Genomic DNA, 19,143 nt, shown 5'->3' with positions numbered 1-19,143 from the left:
ACATTATGATTATATTTCCAAGCCTGAATTTCTACTTCACATCCATTCTTCATCTCTATCTCGCATTGGGATGTCGAGAAGTCAAGTATGAAACTGAATTTAGCACCGTCGGAGATTACATCATAGGAGGCTTATTCATGTTTCATAAGGCAGATGTGACCGTAGATTCCACGCCACAGGTAGACTACTGTGACCGGTAAGGCTAAACAAATTCCACCAAAGCCTCCAATTAATTTGCAGTGAATTAAAGCTTCGGTGTGATATTTTGAATGGAAAACATATAAATAAAGTCTGCTGGCATTTAATCACATATTCCAAATGTATTGTCATTATTGTGAAGGCTACTTATAAAGAAGCTGTTGGGCTGTGTATACCGTAGTACCCTCCTTACCTCATTTTATATTAGTTACTCTTCCACAAACTTGTCAGAATATCCGAAATGCAATAACTTGCCAGGTGTATGCTGGACTTATGCACATATTTTTAAAAGTGGCAATTATTTACTACAGGTATAAGGAACCTTTGTTGAACTACACATCCCAGCATGCCCTGCAACAGTTTTGCCATGGCCAAACAGCAAAATCGTAGCAGGGAATGTTGGGATGTGTAGTCCAACAACAGCTGGAGGGCCAAAAGGTTCCCCATCTTTGATTTACAAGACAAAAATAGGTCAGTTTTGCCTTGTAAATGATTACAGTTTTAAATAGACAGACAGAGAAAAGAGAGAGAGAGAGAGAGAGGTTTATTTACTAAGATGGGAGTTCTATTATTATGTTATATTATTAAATAGGATGTTGCCGATAGTAACCAATATTTCTTTTGCGCCTTCTAGAAGATAATATATAGCATATGATTGGTTGCCCATAGAAACATCCCATCTTCAACAGAACTCCCCTCTTAGTAAATTTACCGCTGAGAGAGAGAGAGAAAGAGTGCTATGAGTGAGAAGATATCATTTGATATTAAGATAGTATTTGCTGCTGAATAGTCCAGTCCAGTTACGACAACTATAGGGTAAATTTACTAAGATGGGAGTTCTGTTGAAGATGGGATTTGCCATAGCAACCAATCAGATTCCACAGTTTATTTATTTAGCACCCTCTAGAAGATAATAGATAGAATGTCAGTTTCTATGGACAACAATGCATCTTCAATAGATCTCCCATCTTAGAAAATAACCCCCTATGTTATATTTTGAATGCTTGAATGGGGACTAAGTAAAAACCGGACCCGGATAAGACACCGGAACGCCGGACCAGACATCAAACTCTGCATTCCGGAGCTTATAGTGTCTGGTCCGAGGGGTGTCCCATGCGGGGGGTGTCTTGTCCGGGGGGATACCTGTGATTGCTCACACCAGGGACATGGGGAAGGGGAGATTACAGCCTCCCCGTGTGGTCTGGAACGTTCCAGTTTTTATTACACCCCCGGACCATGCGGTGAGGCTGTATTCTCCCCCCTCTCCTCTCCCAGGTGACAGGTGCGAGAGCAGCCCCATCAGATGGAGCACCCCCGGACAGGACACCCCCGGACCGGATACTACAAGCTCCGGAATGCAGAGTTTGATGTCCAGTCCGGCATTCCGGTGTCTTATCCGATTCCGGATTTTACCCATACCCGCTTGAATGCTTGCTCTCAACACTTTGCTAAAGCCTCTGTAGGATAAGGTAGTCGAACTGTGTGTCCCCACTGTTCCCTGACACTGTGGAGGAGGAATCCAATTGCCCTGGGTAAATGACCTTAGGTAATTGTATCCAGGGATGACAGTGGTGACACTGGAGGTCCTTGATTTGGCGTTCTTTATTGAACAGACTTTTGCCAACCTAAATAGTCAACAGAAGTGTAAGTACAATAAGTACTGTCATTGCTCTTACAGAACTTCCTTCAACTCCCATGGCTATCATCTGTTGCAAGCCATGAGATTCGGCATTGAGGAAATCAATAACGCCAGCAATCTGCTTCCCAATGTCACATTGGGCTATGAGCTGTATGACACCTGCTCTGATTCCGCCAATATATATGGGACTCTGAAGATCCTCTCCCAGTGCACCAAACCATATTTAAGGATGCAGAACAACTTTACTGACTATGACATGAAAGCCATCGCTTTAGTCGGCCCGTCCAGCAGCAGTTTTGCCTTCGTTACAGCAAGTATTTTGGGCAAGTTCCTTGTGCCCCAGGTAAGAATCATCTGTGATTGTTATCATTGTTATGGATAGGAAACAGCAAAGGGCCATCTATTAATCACTAGTTAAAAGCCCGTCAATATACTTTCACTTTGAACTGTGACAGTTTTTACTTTCACTTTGAGCTGTGACAGTTTTTAGCCCACAAACTCCCCACCCCCAGTCCTTATCTGATCCTACCTGCAATCTCTGTCTTCACAGCTCCCTCTCGTTCTTAATGATGCCCCCGCCGCCCGGCAAATCCCCTCGGAAGCATGAGTATAGATGTGCAGCTGTCACAGCCATTTCCATGCGAGCGTAATAAGGAAAAATCATTCAAAGCTCGCTGACCATCGAATGATTTTTTCCCCCTTTATTCGCAAATAAAAGTCAGGATAAATGGAAATGCCTGCATTGGCATGGGACACCTAGCATTTTTCTGGGCGCACCCACCGTTTTTGTGAATCCCCATATGCCAGCGCCCTTGGGCCAATCAGAACCTAAGTGCATGGAGGCGGAGCTATGCTCAGTGTCACGCCACCTTGTGGGAAAATAAAAACTATTTGGTTATGCCGTGCCATCGATGGGGAAACCATCGACATGGCAAAAGTATTCTACATCAACCATAAACCATCGATAATTCATTATCGATGGTCGAATATTATCCCTAGTTTACAGCAAAATAAATAGAGAGGTATTCAATCCTGGACAATATTTCCGCTTGCCAACAAGAATAGGTTGAATGTACATTCGACCTATACAATGTCCGTTGCTATCTTCTGACTTTTGGAAACATTCCCATAGTCGGCGAATCCAAATCTTGTTAGTTGGAAACATCCTCTAATTGGATAATTTAACGGCATTTTCCGAAAGGGAAGATCCGATTTTAAAAATAGACAGCGGTGAGTCCAGGCCGAAAATGGCCGGTATATTATAGATATCCCTTCTGCTGTTTGAATGTCTGCCCCAGTATTTAATGGATGTGTACGCTGACACAACTATTCACATTCCACCATATGGGTGAAAATTCATTCGATTGAATCGAATGATTTTCGCCTGCTCGCAGATAAAAGTTAGTCCGACTGACTTTTATCTGCCCCGGACATGGACGAACATGGGGCGGGCGCTAACGTCCTGTAAAGTCATCCGCTTGCCTCATGCAGGCTTTGACACTCCTGCGTTGGCATGGGGACGCCTAGTGTTTTTCTGGGCGCACCCACCATTTTTTTTGTGGGCACGCCCAGGAAACGTTGGGCATCCGCACGTGCCAGCCCCCTGTCTGCCCCGGCCCACCCCCTCTGTACAAATGCCTTGGCGACTGGTGATAGTCACTGAAGGCGTTCATACTGCGGCCCTGCACATGAGTATATTGCCTATATGCACATGCAAAGCTGCACCATCGGTCCCCGGCGCGAATACGCTGGGGACCAAAATAACCTGAATCAGGCACATAGTGCATAATTCACAGAATGTCCCATTTATTTTTGCAGATAAGTTACTCTGCTTCCAATGAGATGCTCAGCCACAAACAGAAGTACCCCTCATTCCTCCGCACTATCCCCAGTGACAAACTACAAGTTGAAGTCATCCTGAACTTGCTGCAGAAGTTCGGCTGGACGTGGATTGCCATTGTCGGCAGTGATGACGCCTACGGGACAAAGGGCTTGCAAGACTTATCCGCCTTGGCGACCAGTAATGACATCTGCGTAGCGTACCAAGGGCTCATTCCGTACAGCATAGACAGAACATACGTTGAGAACATTGTGCAAAACATAGTGATGACCAGGGTCAGGGTGATCGTGGTCTTTGCTGCCTACTTCCATGCCAGGATATTTTTCGAGGAAGTCGATAATGCCAATTTGAAGGATTTTGTCTGGATCGGCAGCGAGAGCTGGTCCGTAGACTCACAGATCGCTGGGATTCCAAATATCAACACAATTGGCTCAATATTGGGCGTGTCAGTGAGTCAGATCTATTTCCAAAAGCTCCTAGATTTTGAGACTGCCTACGTCAGTTCTGTTAAAGCACAATCCATTAATAACTATGGCTGCAATCAGGTGTGCCAGGACTGTCGGTCATTCACCCTACAGAACATGTCCATCCCCAGCCAGTTTGCGATGTCGGCCTCGTTTAATGTGTATTCTGCGGTCTATGCTATAGCTTACAGTTTGCATGAATTATTGGATTGTAAATCAGGAAAATGCAGCAATGACACCTTCTACCCATGGCAGGTAAGTCATCGTACCAGTGATAAACACACAGGGGTCCAGTGTTGGACTGGGTCATGAAGTACCCTCGGGGATTGCAGCGGTTGGGAACCATGTTTAGGAGTGTGACCTATTGAGGTTTGGGGCCTGATTCCGACCTGCTCGCTGGGCTGCGAGTGTTCGGAGACAGGACTGCAGCGTCCACCCCTGAATCAGTACCATATAGTCATCTACATATAGTGCACGAATGAGAACAAACAGACAGACACTGCATGCACTGCTCAGGATGTATCCGACCTCTCAGTACATGCACTGCTCAGGACGTATCCAACCTCTCAGTACATACATTGCTCAGGATGTATCCGACCTCTTAGTATATGCACTGCTCAGGAAGTATCCGACTTCTCAGTATAGGCACTGCTCAGGAAGTATCCAACCTCTCAGTACATGCACTGCTAGGGCAGTATCCGACCTCTCAGTACATGCACTGCTCAGGAAGTATCCGACCTCTCAGTATAGGCAATTCTCAGGAAGTATTCGACCTCTCAGTACATACAAGCTCAGGAAGTATCCGACCTGCACTATATAACGCATCACCCTTCTCATTACTTTCTAGCTCTTGGAACAAGTTAAGAAGGTGAACTTTACTCTCTACAATCGGTCTATTTACTTTGACAGCAATGGAGACCCAGCCACTGGCTATGACATAGTGATGTGGGAGTGGAACGGGAATATCGCATCCTTTAACGTCGTCGGGTCATACAGTAAAACTACAGGGAGTCTGCAGCTGAATGATGGGCTGAAATGGTACACCAAGGATAATGCAGTGAGTGACTCTGTGTATAGCCCATGTGGCCTATAGTAATTATTTCAGTGCATAGCATTTATTGAAGGAGATGTTTGTTTATGGAAGATTGTAGAGACTGAGATAAAGTGGAGAGAGATAAAGTACCAACCAGTCAGCTCATTACTGCCATGTTCCAGGCTGGGTTTGGAAAATGACAGTCTGTAGCTTTTTCGTTGTCAGTTTATCTCCATTCATTTTATCTCTCTCCAAAGCATAATGACAGAAGTTGATTTGTTGCTATGGGCAACTTTTTGCTTTATCTCTCTATAATCAGTGGCATAGCAACAGTCCCCATGGTGTCTTGGGGGCATCAGTGGCTTGGGGGCGCTCGGTGTACCGTGGGGACAACTGTCCCCGGCTGCCATGTAACTGTCAGTTCAGAAAATGGGAGCCACCAGCTTGGAGAGCAGCACTTGGGAGAGGTGTCCCTCCCAAAATGGCCACCGCCTCAAAGGAGACAGTTCTTCAGGATGCTAGAGGAGGCGGGGGCCATTTTGGTAGGGCCATTTTCAATAGTATAATAGTAATAGTAATAGTCTGCAGCTTTTTTGGTAGAATCTGCTATGATGAATCACAGGTGACTGTTGTGTCCTATTGCTATGCAGATTCCTGAATCAATTTGTTCCAAAGAATGTGGAAAGGGAGAGAGACGGGTGCTGACAGGATCCCACTCCTGCTGTTTTGATTGTATAGCTTGCCCAAAAATGAGTTTCCTTAATAGTAGTGGTAAGTTGGCAGTAAGTTTTTTTTTTTAATACATGCAATTACATTTGTTCATGAAAAAAATGACGACTTATTATACATTTATATTTATATACATTTATATTAACTCTTTACCTGAATAGCAACTCCTCCCCTCCGTGCTACCCAATCCTTTCTCTGTATTAAGTTCTGTTGCCCCCTAAACACAGGGTCCAGTGGGTGAGGCTGCCAACCCAAATATCCCAGTGCTATTGGCAATATGACCCGAAACATCAGCAGCTTTAAGGAAAGTTTCAATTATTCCTATAAACAAAGTCATCATTATTCATTAAAGCACAACAAACCCCTATAAAAATACTGGGGTAAATCATAGTTGCCAATGCCTACCCTCCTAGCAGCAATCTCCCTATCTCCCTCATTAGTCTAGGAATCTCCCTCATGTCACCTAGCCCACATTACACTGTTACAGCACATCATAGTTACCTCCCCTCCTGCAGGAGACTCCCCGAAATAGCAGCAATCTCCCTCTCTCCCTCATTAGTCTAGCAATCTCCCTCATTTCACCTAGCCCACATTACACTGTTACATTTTTTGGGAAAAAAGTAATGAGAGACAGATACATTTACATTGAATCATCAGCACCATTTCCCAGCACTTTACCAAGTATAGTAGCTCTTACTAACTGCTTTGGGATCATCATCTACATTTGGATACAAGTAATTTAAAAAGATTCCTCTCAGATGTAGCAGTACACACCCACGCTTCTAGGTGCCACGTTCACAATCTCTCCATATATGGAACTAGACACGCCCTTTGGGTGGAGCATGACACGCCCCCTCAATGGGGCGCTGTGCAAAATTCTATTACCAACTATAATCTCCCTACAAAAGTAGGCAAGTATGGGGTAAATTTACTAAACGGGAGTTCTATTGCAGATGGATGTTGCCCTTAGCAACCAAACAGTTTCAACTACTTATTTATTTTGCACCTTCTAGAACAGAATAGACAGAATCTGTTGGTTGGTATCGGCAACATCCTATCATCAATAGAACTCCCATCTTTAGTAAATTTACCCCACTAAGGGGTCGATTCAGCCCCATTTTCGATGTTTTAGATCTGTGCATGCGTTTTGTCGCCAATACACAAGTGCAGGCCCCGGCTGCGTGCGCCTTCGGCAAAGTTTCTCTTCACCGAGGTGCTCGCAGCCTGAGCAACAGGCAGGGGGTGTTCCCTGGGGTCCGCCCACATTTTCATGGGCATGCCCACAAAAATGGTGGACACGCTCATGGAAACGCTGGGCGGACCCCAGCAAATGCAGGTGTGGCCCGGGCGGATGATGTCACATGACCTCAGCGCCCGTCTGGAATTCATCGGAAAGCGTCCATCTGAAAAGTGATACTTTTCATAATGAACCGAGCAAAAATCATTCGATGGTAAGGCACGATCAAAAAAATTTCCTTCTGTGCGCCCGCATGCAAGTGGATGGGTGCGCTCGGTGGGGGGAGGACGTTTACCTGTTTGCTAGGCAGCGAATATTCACAGCCTAGTGAGCAGGTCTGAATTACCCCCTAAGTTACCTATGTTTGTGTTTTGCAGCACTTTACACCTGCCAGCCATGTGGATCTAATCAGTGGTCACCGGCCCGAAGTGAGATCTGTTACAACAGGACCATAGAATATCTCACGTGGACTGATCCATTGTCACTCATTCTTCTAACTATTGCTACGGTGTTGCTTTTACTGACCGTGGCAATTACCGTTATATTTATCAGACATTTAAATACCCCCGTAGTTAAATCTGCCGGCGGGAAAATGTGTTTGGGGATGTTGTTGTCTTTGGCCTGTTCTTGTTGCACCTTGTATTGTTATTTCGGTATGCCACGGCTTGCCACGTGTATGGTGAGACAGCCCATCTTCGCCGTTAGTTTCACCGTCTGCTTCTCCTGCCTTGTGGTCCATTCATTTCAAATTGTCTGTATCTTCAAGATGGCCACTCACATGCCCAAACTGTACAACATCTGGGTCAAGAAAAACGGCTCCGATCACTTTATCGTGGTCAGTTCCGCCGGTCAGGTCCTGATCTCTGTCATCTGGTTGGTTGTGAAGCCGCCTATGCCTATGGCAGACTACTCTACGTTCTCCGATCAGATCATACTGAAGTGCTCGGAGACGGCCTCGCTGGGGTCCATTGCTGAAATTACGTACATTGGCTTCCTCAGCATGTTGTGCTTTGCCTTCTGCTATATGGGCAAAGATTTGCCCGATAACTACAATGAGGCCAAGTGTATTTCATTCAGTTTCCTGGCATATTTCTTCTCATGGATCGCATTTTTCACCACCTTCATTATCTACCAAGGGAAATACATAGCGGCCGTCAATGTCTGTGCTGTGCTTATCAGTGTTATGGGCATTCTTGTTGGGTATTTTACCCCTAAATGTTACATTATCCTTTTTAGGCCGGAGCTAAACACTACGGAACATTTCCAGATAGCCATTCAGAACTATACCAAAAAGCAGTCGGCTCAGGAGTAGGACACCCATTGTCCGCAGTAGGGATGGGCATCACAAGGTAACCATGGGTGGTTATATAATGTGCATGAGCAGTGGAAGCATGGTAGGACTGAGAGGAAAGTGAGGAGCGGCTTCCCAGCTCTGCTAATCACAGTATGGACTGGCAGTCCCAGGGGGGAGGGTGTGTTTGTTGAAAAATGGAAGCCACTGCTAGGGAAGACTAATTATCTCACTGGGGAGCTGCAGTGCGTTGCTAAAATCTGCCACCCCGCTCACTATCAGTGAGCCCAGACTTGGACTGGCCCATAGGGGAACCCTCTGTTGGGCCCCACTTCCAGTGGGCCCTCCTCCAACAGATCAGGACCCAGAATTATCCTAGTGGACATGAATATATGTATAGATATTTATCAAGGGGCTCAGCCCATGCACTTTCTAGTGGTAAGCCACTCCCCCAAACATGGGCCCCTACCACTGTATTTTTCCCAGGTGGGCTATTCATGCCCCAAACCGACACTGAGTAACCCAGATCCAGTCTGTGGCTTCACTGTGACTGGTAGTGACTTCCTATTGAAAGTCCTACCTGTCAATCACAGACACTACATGTAGCCCCATTGGGAGGTGTTTCCTCTCTCTGGGGCTGCCAGTCCAGGCTGGGATCAGTACAGAGCTGGCTTCCTGTAGTATACCATTCCCCGCCTTATTGTACAGTCCTAACCAGCTTCTATGGGCTGCAGCCGATGCAGTCCATGGAAGCTTCTGTTTTGTGCATGCGCTTGTTATGGCACCTGACAGAACCATCACACAAGTACCATCATCCTGGGCTGGATGTCACCTCTCCAGGCACAGAGGGAGTGACAGTGATTAGTATCAATGTGAAACAATTGTGGCAAATTTGGCTACATCACACCCAATGGGCCTGATTCAGACCTGATCGCTGGTGCGCTGATGTGTATTGTCTGGTATGTGATATTACAGTATGTGCTAGCGCTAACAATCACTACTGTTATACATCTGTACAACTAAGATAATTGGAGTATTGCATTCAATTAAGGTGATTGTTTGTTTTTAACCATATCTGATAAACATCTGTAGCTGTCATATTAGCACGTGCCATGGTATAACAGCTGACCATCACTGTCATTTATAATATCTATTGTATCTGCATCAGAGGCGTAACTATAAATTTTGCTCCCCCCTGCCAAAAAATGTACTGCCCCCCCCCCATGGCATACATATATATATATATATATATATATTCACAATGTATAGATGGAGCACCTCTCAGCCAGTGCTGGGACTCACCAGAACGCCCCTGCTAGCAAGCCGGCACTCCCACATGCACGCGCCTCCCTATTTCCAGGCGGCATGGGACTTGTACCCTGCCCGTCTCTACTTCAGGGAGACGTGCAGGTTTAGGGGGGAGCAGAAAGGAGGGATCAGGCGGCATGGAGCACCGTATTAAGGGAACGCACGCGCATCTTGTGTGCGCACTTTCCCTTCTGGCGGCTGGCAAATCTACCGCCAGCCCCTGCAAGAATGATGGGCACTCCATATGCATATATATACATACAGATGGAGTGCCCATCATTCTTGCAGGGGCTGGCAGTAGATTCGCCAGCCCCCGGAAGATGCGCCTGCGTCCCCTTACTACGGTGCTCCATGCTGCCTGATCCCACCTATACAGTCTGTGTGTGTGTGTGTGTAGGTGTGTGTATATATATCTATATCTATATATAGATATATATACACATATACTTTTTTAAATAGTACTGGTGTATAAAAAACAAACCTCTGTTAACAAGTTTGTCACTGGGTGGGACGACTTTGTCTCTCCTCTTCCCTCACTTTCTCCTGTTCTTCCCTCCTGCTGGCTTCCCTGCTCCTCCAGGCTCCAGCGTGTGACGTGATGATGTACTAGTAGGAGCAGTTGAAGCTGAGGCAGGGACCAGCAGACACTGCTGCTTCCCCTGCCTCAGTCTGACACTACAAGGTCACGCCCCCGGACGCCCACCCCCTACCATTGGATATCTTGCCCGTCCGTCAATTATTATTTTTTTGACAGATCCATCATGGCCGCGCCCGCGCCAACTCAGCGAACGCACGGGCAGCGGCGGGCAGTGGCAGGCGGCGGTGGGCGGGCGGTCCTAGCAGATGGGCACAATAAGCAGCAGCCGCATACTGTGTAGTGTGCGCACACTCACTTGTCCGGCACCCGGCGCCCCCGCTCCCGCTGCCCGCAATAACCATTTTCTCTGCCACAAGTCCAGCACCCAGCGCCCACGCAGCCCCCGCTCCCCAAAGCAGCGGCGGGGGCTGCCTTACGGTATCTCCGCCACTGATCTGCATCCACTCATTATCATCTACTATAATAGGTGCCATTCTTATTGGCGGGTGCTGGATGACTCACCAACAATTGTTTTCTCCAACATCGGAATCCGAACTGTCAGAAGCACGACATTTGGAATCCCAACTTACACGGGCTATTTTCCCTCATGGTGGTCCACAACCCCCATAGAGGGAGAATAGAATCAGTGGCGAGTGCAGCTTGCAGCTTGAATGTGCTCGCCACTTAGGGCCTTATTCTAGTTCACTCTTTCTGACAAAATCCTTCTTAGATGGACAAAACCATGTGCACTGCAGGTGGGGCAGACGTTACTTGTGCACAGAGAATTAGATTTGGGTGGGGTTTAACTTCAAAGTGAGATCTATATTGCAGTGTAAAAATAAAGCAGCCAGTATATACCCTGCACAGAAACAAAATAACTCACCCAAATCTAATTCTCTCTGCACATTTTACATCTGCCCGCCTGCAGTGCACATGGTTTTGTCCATCTAAGAAGGATTTTGTCAGAAAGAGTGAACTAGAATAAGGCCCTTAGTCGGGCTCCTGACTGTCGGAGAAACAACGTTCTGAATCCTGACTGTTGGTAAGTTATGCCATACTCCTTATTGACACGTATACATCCTCTCCATACACTGTGCTGTTCATAGCATCTCCCAAAATCCCCCCTAGAGGGGGAACTGATTAAGCCTCTGAACTGGTGGATATTAAGCAGACAGAACTGGCGGATATTAGTAAGTATGTGTGGTGTGCACAGGTTGGTCTCTTCTACCCGGGAAATACAAACGTAGGCCAACATAAATGTGTCTGTAATTTATCTGTATTTGCTGAATTACTTGTGTGACAGTGAAGTTCTACAGAAAAATGTTATTATGTGGTTAAAATAAATAATAGCTGTGAAGTAGTTTGAAGGTTTTTTTGACACTGGCGGAAAGGCCTGGATAAAACCTTTGGGAGGCTAATGAGTCAGCCGCCATCTTGAGAACAGAGACGCCCGCTGCTTGACTCTTACATCCGCCTTACATCAGGCGCACATTGGTCAGATCGCTGAACCACGCTATGCTAATACAGTGCAGCCCTTCTAAAGACCCATACACGCTACAAATTATATCGCTCATTTTGACCTTTCTCAGTGATATTGTATGTAATAAGGTCCAGTGTGTATTCTCAATATCGTTAATGATGCGCGATGATGTATTTTACAATGTCCTCCATCATCTGTACATGCAGATTATTTTTGACTATATCATCAATGACTCTATGGGCCTTATTCAGATCTGAGCTCAGTACAAATTTGTTTGGAAAATGGGCAAAACCTTGTGCACTGCACGTGGGGCAGATGTAACCTGTGCAGAGAGAGTTACATTTTGATGGGGTGTGCTGAAACTGAAATCTAAATTGCAGTGTAAAAATAATGCAGCCAGTATTTACCTTGCACAGAAACAAAATAACTCACACAAATCTAACGGTTTTGCCCATTTTCCAAACAAATTTGTACTGCGATCAGATTGGAATAAGGCCCTATGTACGGAGCGAGGACAGGATGATGTCAGTGAGTGATGTGTTTTTTTTTTTTTAAACAATTGTTATTAAACAAATATTGACAATAAAGAATGTGTTTGTTTTGCAACAACGGTGTCTTTTTGGTACGTAATTCCTTTTGGAGAGAAGCCTCTAATCAATCCATGTGGAAGATAAAAATAAAAGTTTATTTCAAAATAATTCAAGAGTTGGGGGAGAGTTTTGTATCCATAATTGCAGAATGGATTTATGGGTCACTGAGGAGACAGCCAATTGTAGTTTTCTTACGGCTCCAGGAATTCTGATGTCAGGGGGTAACAGACCAAGGGGGAAATTTACTAAGATGTGTATTCTAGTTCACATGTGATGTTGCTATGAGAAACCAATCAGAATCTACTTCTTATTTATTTAGCCATATAGTAGACAGGAACTGATTGGTTACCCATAGCAACATCGCATGTGAAGTAGAACACACATCTTAGTAAATTCCCACCAAATATTGCCCACTCTGGGGTGAATGGGACATAATTGACGAAATGGTCCATGGTGAATTTCCAAACCTGTCTCCAAAATTATTTGATAGTTGGGCAAGACCAAAAACAATGGAATAAATCTGCCGAGGGCTGATTATATTTAGGGCAATTTGTCTTTTTAAAGATTCCCATTTGAAATCCTCTAAAGGGGGAAATATTGTGATATGCGCAACTGCAAACCAACCTGAATTAGGCCCATCGTACAGAAACGATATCGCTTAGTGTATATGGGGTTTAGGACGCCGGGGCCTCGTCCGCTGCTAAAAAATTCACAGTGACTGACTAGGCACCATCAATAAAATGTATGTGTTTTTCGACCGTCCCCTAACCCCCCAAATGCTGACTACTGTGAAAATAAATCCTCTGGGCATGTGTGATTACTATTCAATTGCTGTGGGTGTGCAGTGCGGCTTTGCAGCAGCTGCAGTGGCAACAAAAAATTCTCTTCACTGCGTGTGGTAACAACATTGCTTGCAGCTCTGAATCAGGCCTGAGTCTCATATGATACAGACTCTCTTTGCTCCTTATAAAACATTAGCACATTTGACAGCATGTATATATGGCATTGGCTAACCTGGTTCCAATCCCACTCCGACCAAAGACAAAGTGGTCAGGAACAGGAGCATCTTAAGCAGAACTTCCGAACTGCAAAAGTGGAGACTCAGGTTTATTTACTAAGATGGGAGTTCTATTGAAAATGGGATGTAACCAATCAGATTCTATTTATTTATTAATTATATTCTAGCTATAAAGTGCTAAATAAATAAGAAGTATATTCTGATTGGTTGCCCATAGCAACATTTCATCTTCAATAGAGCTACACTATGTGTTTTGGGTGGATTGGGCCATGAAATCGGGTAAAATCGGTCCAAATCGCATGTGTATGACATCCCATCCGATGTGCAGTCCCGTGCGCATAGGACTGGTGTCGGGAGTTTCACGTGCAGCCTTCAGCGGCACATTGCGGCACACACCTATCTGCTGAGCAGGGAAAAACCAGATAGGAGAAGTGCTCTACCTGCTCTGTATCCGCGGCAAGCAGTGGGCAGGAGAATTTAAAAAAAAAATGTCTGAGAGGGCCGCCTGTAGCTCCCCGGGAGTAGTATTACAGGCAATAAATTAAAAAATGATTGCATGTAAAAATGGCACATTAAGTTGTAAGTGAGCCCTCCCATGGAGCTGTCAGGGGTTCTCAAGAGAAATTAGGTCCGACTTGTCGGATAAAGGCCCTTATTCTGATCGGTGCAGACTTTTCCGCATTCTTTCGGATGGCGTTTTTTAGCCGTCTGCGCATGCGTGGAGAACGCGACGCGCATGTGCCACGCATGGTCTCCGTACTTGTTCTCACTAATCCCGTACAGAACTGTGCACCGCATACATTCGGCCAATAGGGGTGTGTTATGGGCGTCATGCGGAATGACACAGGGGCGTAGTTTAAAAGTGGGCTAAACTGGGCGGAAACATGGGCGGACACGGGGGAGTACACATATATTGGTAGGCGTGCATTCGGACAGCACGCCGAATGCACGCGAACAAAAAGGGAAGAAATGTGCGGTGTCCAAAAGGTTACTCTTGCTTTGCGGACACCACTCGGTCATGCGCTAGGCAATCGGAACGCCTAATCAGGACGGACGCACCTCAACCAATGTCACCTGAACCCAATACAATCACATACTTTACCCATTACTTGTTAATTACACGCTTCTCACTGCTACAATTGGAAGCATTGCAGCTTAAAGGGAACATTACATGCTGCACTTGTCACACACTTTAACATTGCAAATAATGCACACAACTTAATAATATTAATACTAATACACATGCCACTTCTGCATGTCTAAATTAATACAGACATTTGTGGGGCCAAAATAACATTTATTAAACAAACTTAGGCAAAAAATGAAAATGAAATGAAATGAAAATACATAACAAAACAAATGGTACCATACCAGGACCAAATAAAATAATAAAGAATAAATAGCCACAGCAGAATCATTGGGAACACATCAGGTGGCTTCACAACAAAAGTACAACACAGTAGTCTTGTTGTATGCGGATGTACACCGCATCTGTGCGTAGTGGCCGGTTCGCGTCCGTTCTGACGCGGGAAGGCCGTGCATACGCGGACAGACCGTGTAGAATCTGAGTGTTTCCCCCGCACACGCATGGTTTATATGTCGTCCGTACACACGCCCTGTTCTTACAGAGTGAGTCCGTCCGAATGCGGAGGACACGTGGGCGTTTCTACGGACGATGGCCGCACGCTGCCGCACAGCGATGCGTGCGGCCCGCACCGAAAGAATTCGGGAATATCCGCACCGATCAGAATAAGGCCCAAAGTGTTAAACAACCTATAATAGTCACTAGATGGCGCTATATAACCAACTTTCTATCATATTCTGCGTTCTACTGAAATTCCGGCCTTTGTAAATAATGGAGCAGATGTATTAAGATTAATGCAGATAAATGCAAGGGTGATAAAGAGAGATAAACGTCCAGCCAATACCCTGCTAACTGCCATGTTACAGGCTGTGTTTGAAAAAAGTCAGTAAGGAGCTGTGGGGGGGACACAGTTGGGAGCCCCCCCGGCCTGCCAAGAATAGACGCTGTGCGCATGCGCACAGCGTCTATTCAGCGCCGACGAGCGTTGAAAACGGGGGTGTGGCCGGAGAACGCGTCATCCCGCGAGGCCACACCCCTTTTCTATAGGCCGCGCCCCTTTTCGGGAAAGTCCCGACCTCCCAACTATAGAAGTTGGGAGGTATGCCACTGTAACAAATGAGAGGGAAGCACATTGGTGGCTGCTCCTACCTGAAGTGCTTGGGGGCTGCCTACTGATGCCTTCTTCTGCTCTACCCAGGGCCGGTGCTAGGGTGTCCGGCGCCCTCCTGCAAACCATAAATTTTGCGCCCTTTCACATTACCATTGCAACAAGCTGCAGCCCGATTGTGGGAGCATATGCAACATGCGATTCTATGGAGGATCTCGGGTGCATGTACATGTATGCATACACCATCTCAGTGCTGTGTCCGCAAAATGTTGCAGGCACTAAAGGTGCCCATACACGCTGCGAGAATCGCATACGTTATGGGCTAGATCGCATCGCACGGCATGCATGCAATGTGTGTGCAATGCGATACGAAAGCAGTACAAAAAGTATGTGCAGCACATACTTTTTGTACTGTGCGATGCAATGCCCGCAGGAGTGCACATCGCATCGCACACTGTTATTGCAACGTGTATGGCCACCCCTCTCGTGACTGAGGGGGAAAGAAGGGGAGAGATGGAAGAAGAGGGTAGGAGATAGAGGAGGTGGAGTGTTGAGGACTGGCAGTGGCACTGGCACAGCACACTGAGAAGAGGGAAGGAAGGGGAGGCGGCGCTGCTGCCTGTTCGTCATTTGATTGACAGCAGACAGGCACAGGGAGCAATGGGTAGGGGGCGGATCAGGACATGACATGTCATCCAGGCATTCATAGACAGCGATACATGCCTCAGCGCAAGTGTCCGTGAGGAAGAGGGGGGCAGGTAGCAGGAGGAACACAGTGTGTGCAGTGCAGGGAGCTGCTCAGCCTCTCCAAACTGCCGGCCGCTGTCAGACAGGCACTGCGGGCAGCGTGCAGGTGGCAGTGACAGTGAGGGCTGAGGCAACTTTAGCAGATCAGGGAGGGAGACAGCGCCTTTTCAGCATGGCGCCTCCCTGCTTTGCAGGAGCTGCTGAGTGGGTAGCGCCGGCCCTGGCTCTACCCACCACGCCGCCCAGCCCGTCACACTATGATGAATAGTGCGCATGCACGCAAGCCGCAGTCAGTGTCAAGGAGGACAAACAACCCTGACAGCGGCTGCACACATGTGCACTTACTTCTAAGGGGGGGGGTTGGTTTGCATGCGCACCGGCACCCCCAGTTCTTCTCTGCAGCTTCTATGGACTGCATCGGCTACTGTCCAAAAAGCACAACAGCGCTGGCCGAAAGGCTTCCCAATGGAAGCCGTATCTGCTAATCACAGTGTAGCAGGTGATTAGCAGTTACCAGGGACGTGCGGTGAGGTTGGTGGTTGGTGAGGCACTGCCATGGTGGAGCCAGTGCCAACGGGCTCTGTGGGGAGCGCTGGGTCTGGGTTGCTTCTGCACTGACAGGCAGGTGTGGGAGCTGCCGCCTGCATAAGCAGCAGAGACCGGCAGAGCAGCTCCTGCCTGTCAGTGCAGAAGCAACCTGGACCTGATGCTCCCCACAAAGCACGTTGGCGCTGGCTACACTGAGCTGCAACCAGATTGCACTTAATATGTGATCTATCATAATTAGGCCCCATAGTGTCACAGATATGCTATAGGGTCTCCCAGCACATACCCTGAGCCAGCCCCGCCTAGTCTACTGCAGCCCACAGGTGGCACATGAGTGATGCCGGGGCACAGAGCGCCTGCTACAAGTGTGAATTACTAAATAGCAGAGCCTGGGGGCCACTATGACAGGTATCAAGGAGGCAGCATGGATGGATGGGATCCTGGCAGGGTGACAGGGGTGACTATCAGCAGGGCTTCACGTTAGCAAGCTGGGTGCAAGCTGAGCATGCTAGCTAGTGACAATGTGGAAAATACTGTCACTGTCCGCTTTGAAGGGGTACATTGATGCAGTCTGCTGTCCCTGCTGTGCTATAGCCTAATGGCTGGGGACAGAGTAGAACAGGGTACCTGTCTTAAGTTTCCAGCTCCAGCTGGTAGCGTCTCTCATGGTGGCTCCTGTTCACACTGCCTGTCCCCTCACTTACAGCTGTGCAGCTCCACCAACTCCATGGTGTGTTGGTCGCTGCACCCGCAATGGCGCTGGACTCAGGGCCATCTTAACAGCAGTATGGGCCCCCGGGCAAAGCAGTGCAGTGGGGCCACTGAGTGACAGCAGTATGCCACATACTGTAATGCATATTAATCAATATACCCCACACCTTCATGGCCATTACACATACCACACACCTTAATGCCCATGGCATATTATTCCACATAAGTGGCTCTTTCCTACATGCTCATTGCCAGGAGTTAAATGCTCATTGCCAGGGGTTTCTTACTCTATGCCAGGACTTTCTTGCTTGATGCCCAGGGGTTACCTGCTCGTTGCCGAGGGAGATTACATGCTCATTGCCTTGGGGGTTACATGCTCATTGTTTAGGAGGGCTACATGCTCATTGCCAGGGGCCTTACATGCTCTTTGTCAGGGGGGCAGTGCACCAGCGCTCCCATAATCTGCATATCCAGGTAGCTGTTGGCATCATGACAGATGCTACAGGTGCAGAAGGGGTGCAGCATCACACCTCAAATCCACATTAGCCCCCCCCCCCCCCACACTGCCAGCATTTCATCTTCCCCATTTGGGCAGATGTGACACTGAGTGGAGCTCCCTGTGCTCAGCCTCTGTGATAGTGCAGGTGCTGCTCAGGAGCGCAGAGGAGAGAGCACTGGCTGCACTCTCAGCGCTCGGCTTCCCGCAGCCACGTATTGCCTGTTTTCAAGATCACAGGCATGTAAGGGGGAGTGCCAGGCATACTTGCATGGGGCATAGCAGGTAACGTCGGGCATATATGTATTAATGACAGTGGGGGATAACCAGCGGAGGGGAGCACCTATCGGGATTGTGGCTTCTCAACTGTCAGCTGCTCTCTGAACTTGGTGGCCGTGGAGCTGGAGATTTTGTCGGTGGGCGGCGGCATCTAGTGGGTCCTTACACTGTTATGCCACCAACATAATTACAGACCCTGTACAAAATCAGGCCAAGTGGGAGTTCGCAGCTGGCAGCATAACAGTGTCAGAATTACTCACTAGAAGCAGCTGGTTGCGGGCTCCTGCTCGGCCTCATTCTGTACAGGGTCTATAATTACGCTGGCAGCCGTGCAGTTTTAGAATCTTACTGGCACAGGGGCACATGCCCGGGCCAAAACTATGATTTCAGGCACCCGGGTCAAGGTAGTAGTCTGGTGCCCCCCCCCCCCCCTCCCCCCCTCCAAAAAAAAATAAAAAACACCACAACTATAGACTTTGCCCTAAGTGGCACTGACCTTTTGCCCTGTGTGGGCTTTGTGGCATCTCTCACTGTGCTGCTGACTGTGGCGCTGGGACGATGCGCCGGTATCTTCAATGTGTGCTGGTGACTAGCACGGCGCCGTGGCCTCTCGTCTGCGCCGTCTTACAGTTGCTCCCACGCTGGGGACATGAGTGACTCTCCCCGTCCCAGCTGCTCCCCTCGGATCCTTCTGGCTCTCTGCCCGCTGGTTTGCTGCGGGTCTGCAGCGCAGCAGCGCTCCTCTCGTCCACACCTGCTGTCTCCGGC

General features: G+C 47.6%; 1 protein-coding gene across 1 annotated transcript; it reads left to right on the top strand.

Annotated features, from left to right (window-relative positions):
- The first annotated feature begins 1,880 nt into the window (after positions 1–1,880).
- TAS1R1 (taste 1 receptor member 1) lies at positions 1,881–9,560 on the top strand. Its single transcript, XM_083162963.1, has 5 exons — positions 1,881–2,180; positions 3,656–4,396; positions 4,989–5,198; positions 5,825–5,945; positions 7,518–9,560. Exons 1-5 carry the CDS (start codon positions 1,917–1,919, stop codon positions 8,450–8,452), a joined length of 2,271 nt encoding a protein of 756 aa, XP_083019089.1. The 5' UTR covers positions 1,881–1,916; the 3' UTR covers positions 8,453–9,560.
- Positions 9,561–19,143: the final 9,583 nt, after the last annotated feature.

Source organism: Crinia signifera, chromosome 19, assembly GCF_055691185.1.
Source record: "Crinia signifera chromosome 19, ASM5569118v1, whole genome shotgun sequence".
Lineage (NCBI taxonomy): Eukaryota > Metazoa > Chordata > Amphibia > Anura > Myobatrachidae > Crinia > Crinia signifera.
The sequence above is the reverse complement of the archived record's forward strand: the minus strand, read 5'-3'. Positions and strand labels throughout refer to the sequence as shown.

Bases quoted from the DNA above. Each gene is read 5' to 3' on its own strand.
- TAS1R1 (XM_083162963.1), top strand. From the start codon at position 1,917: ATGAGATTCGGCATTGAGGAAATCAATAACGCCAGCAATCTGCTTCCC. The intron at 2,181-3,655 runs GTAAGAATCATC...TTATTTTTGCAG, and splicing joins GCAAGTTCCTTGTGCCCCAG to ATAAGTTACTCTGCTTCCAA. The intron at 5,199-5,824 runs GTGAGTGACTCT...ATTGCTATGCAG, and splicing joins GGTACACCAAGGATAATGCA to ATTCCTGAATCAATTTGTTC.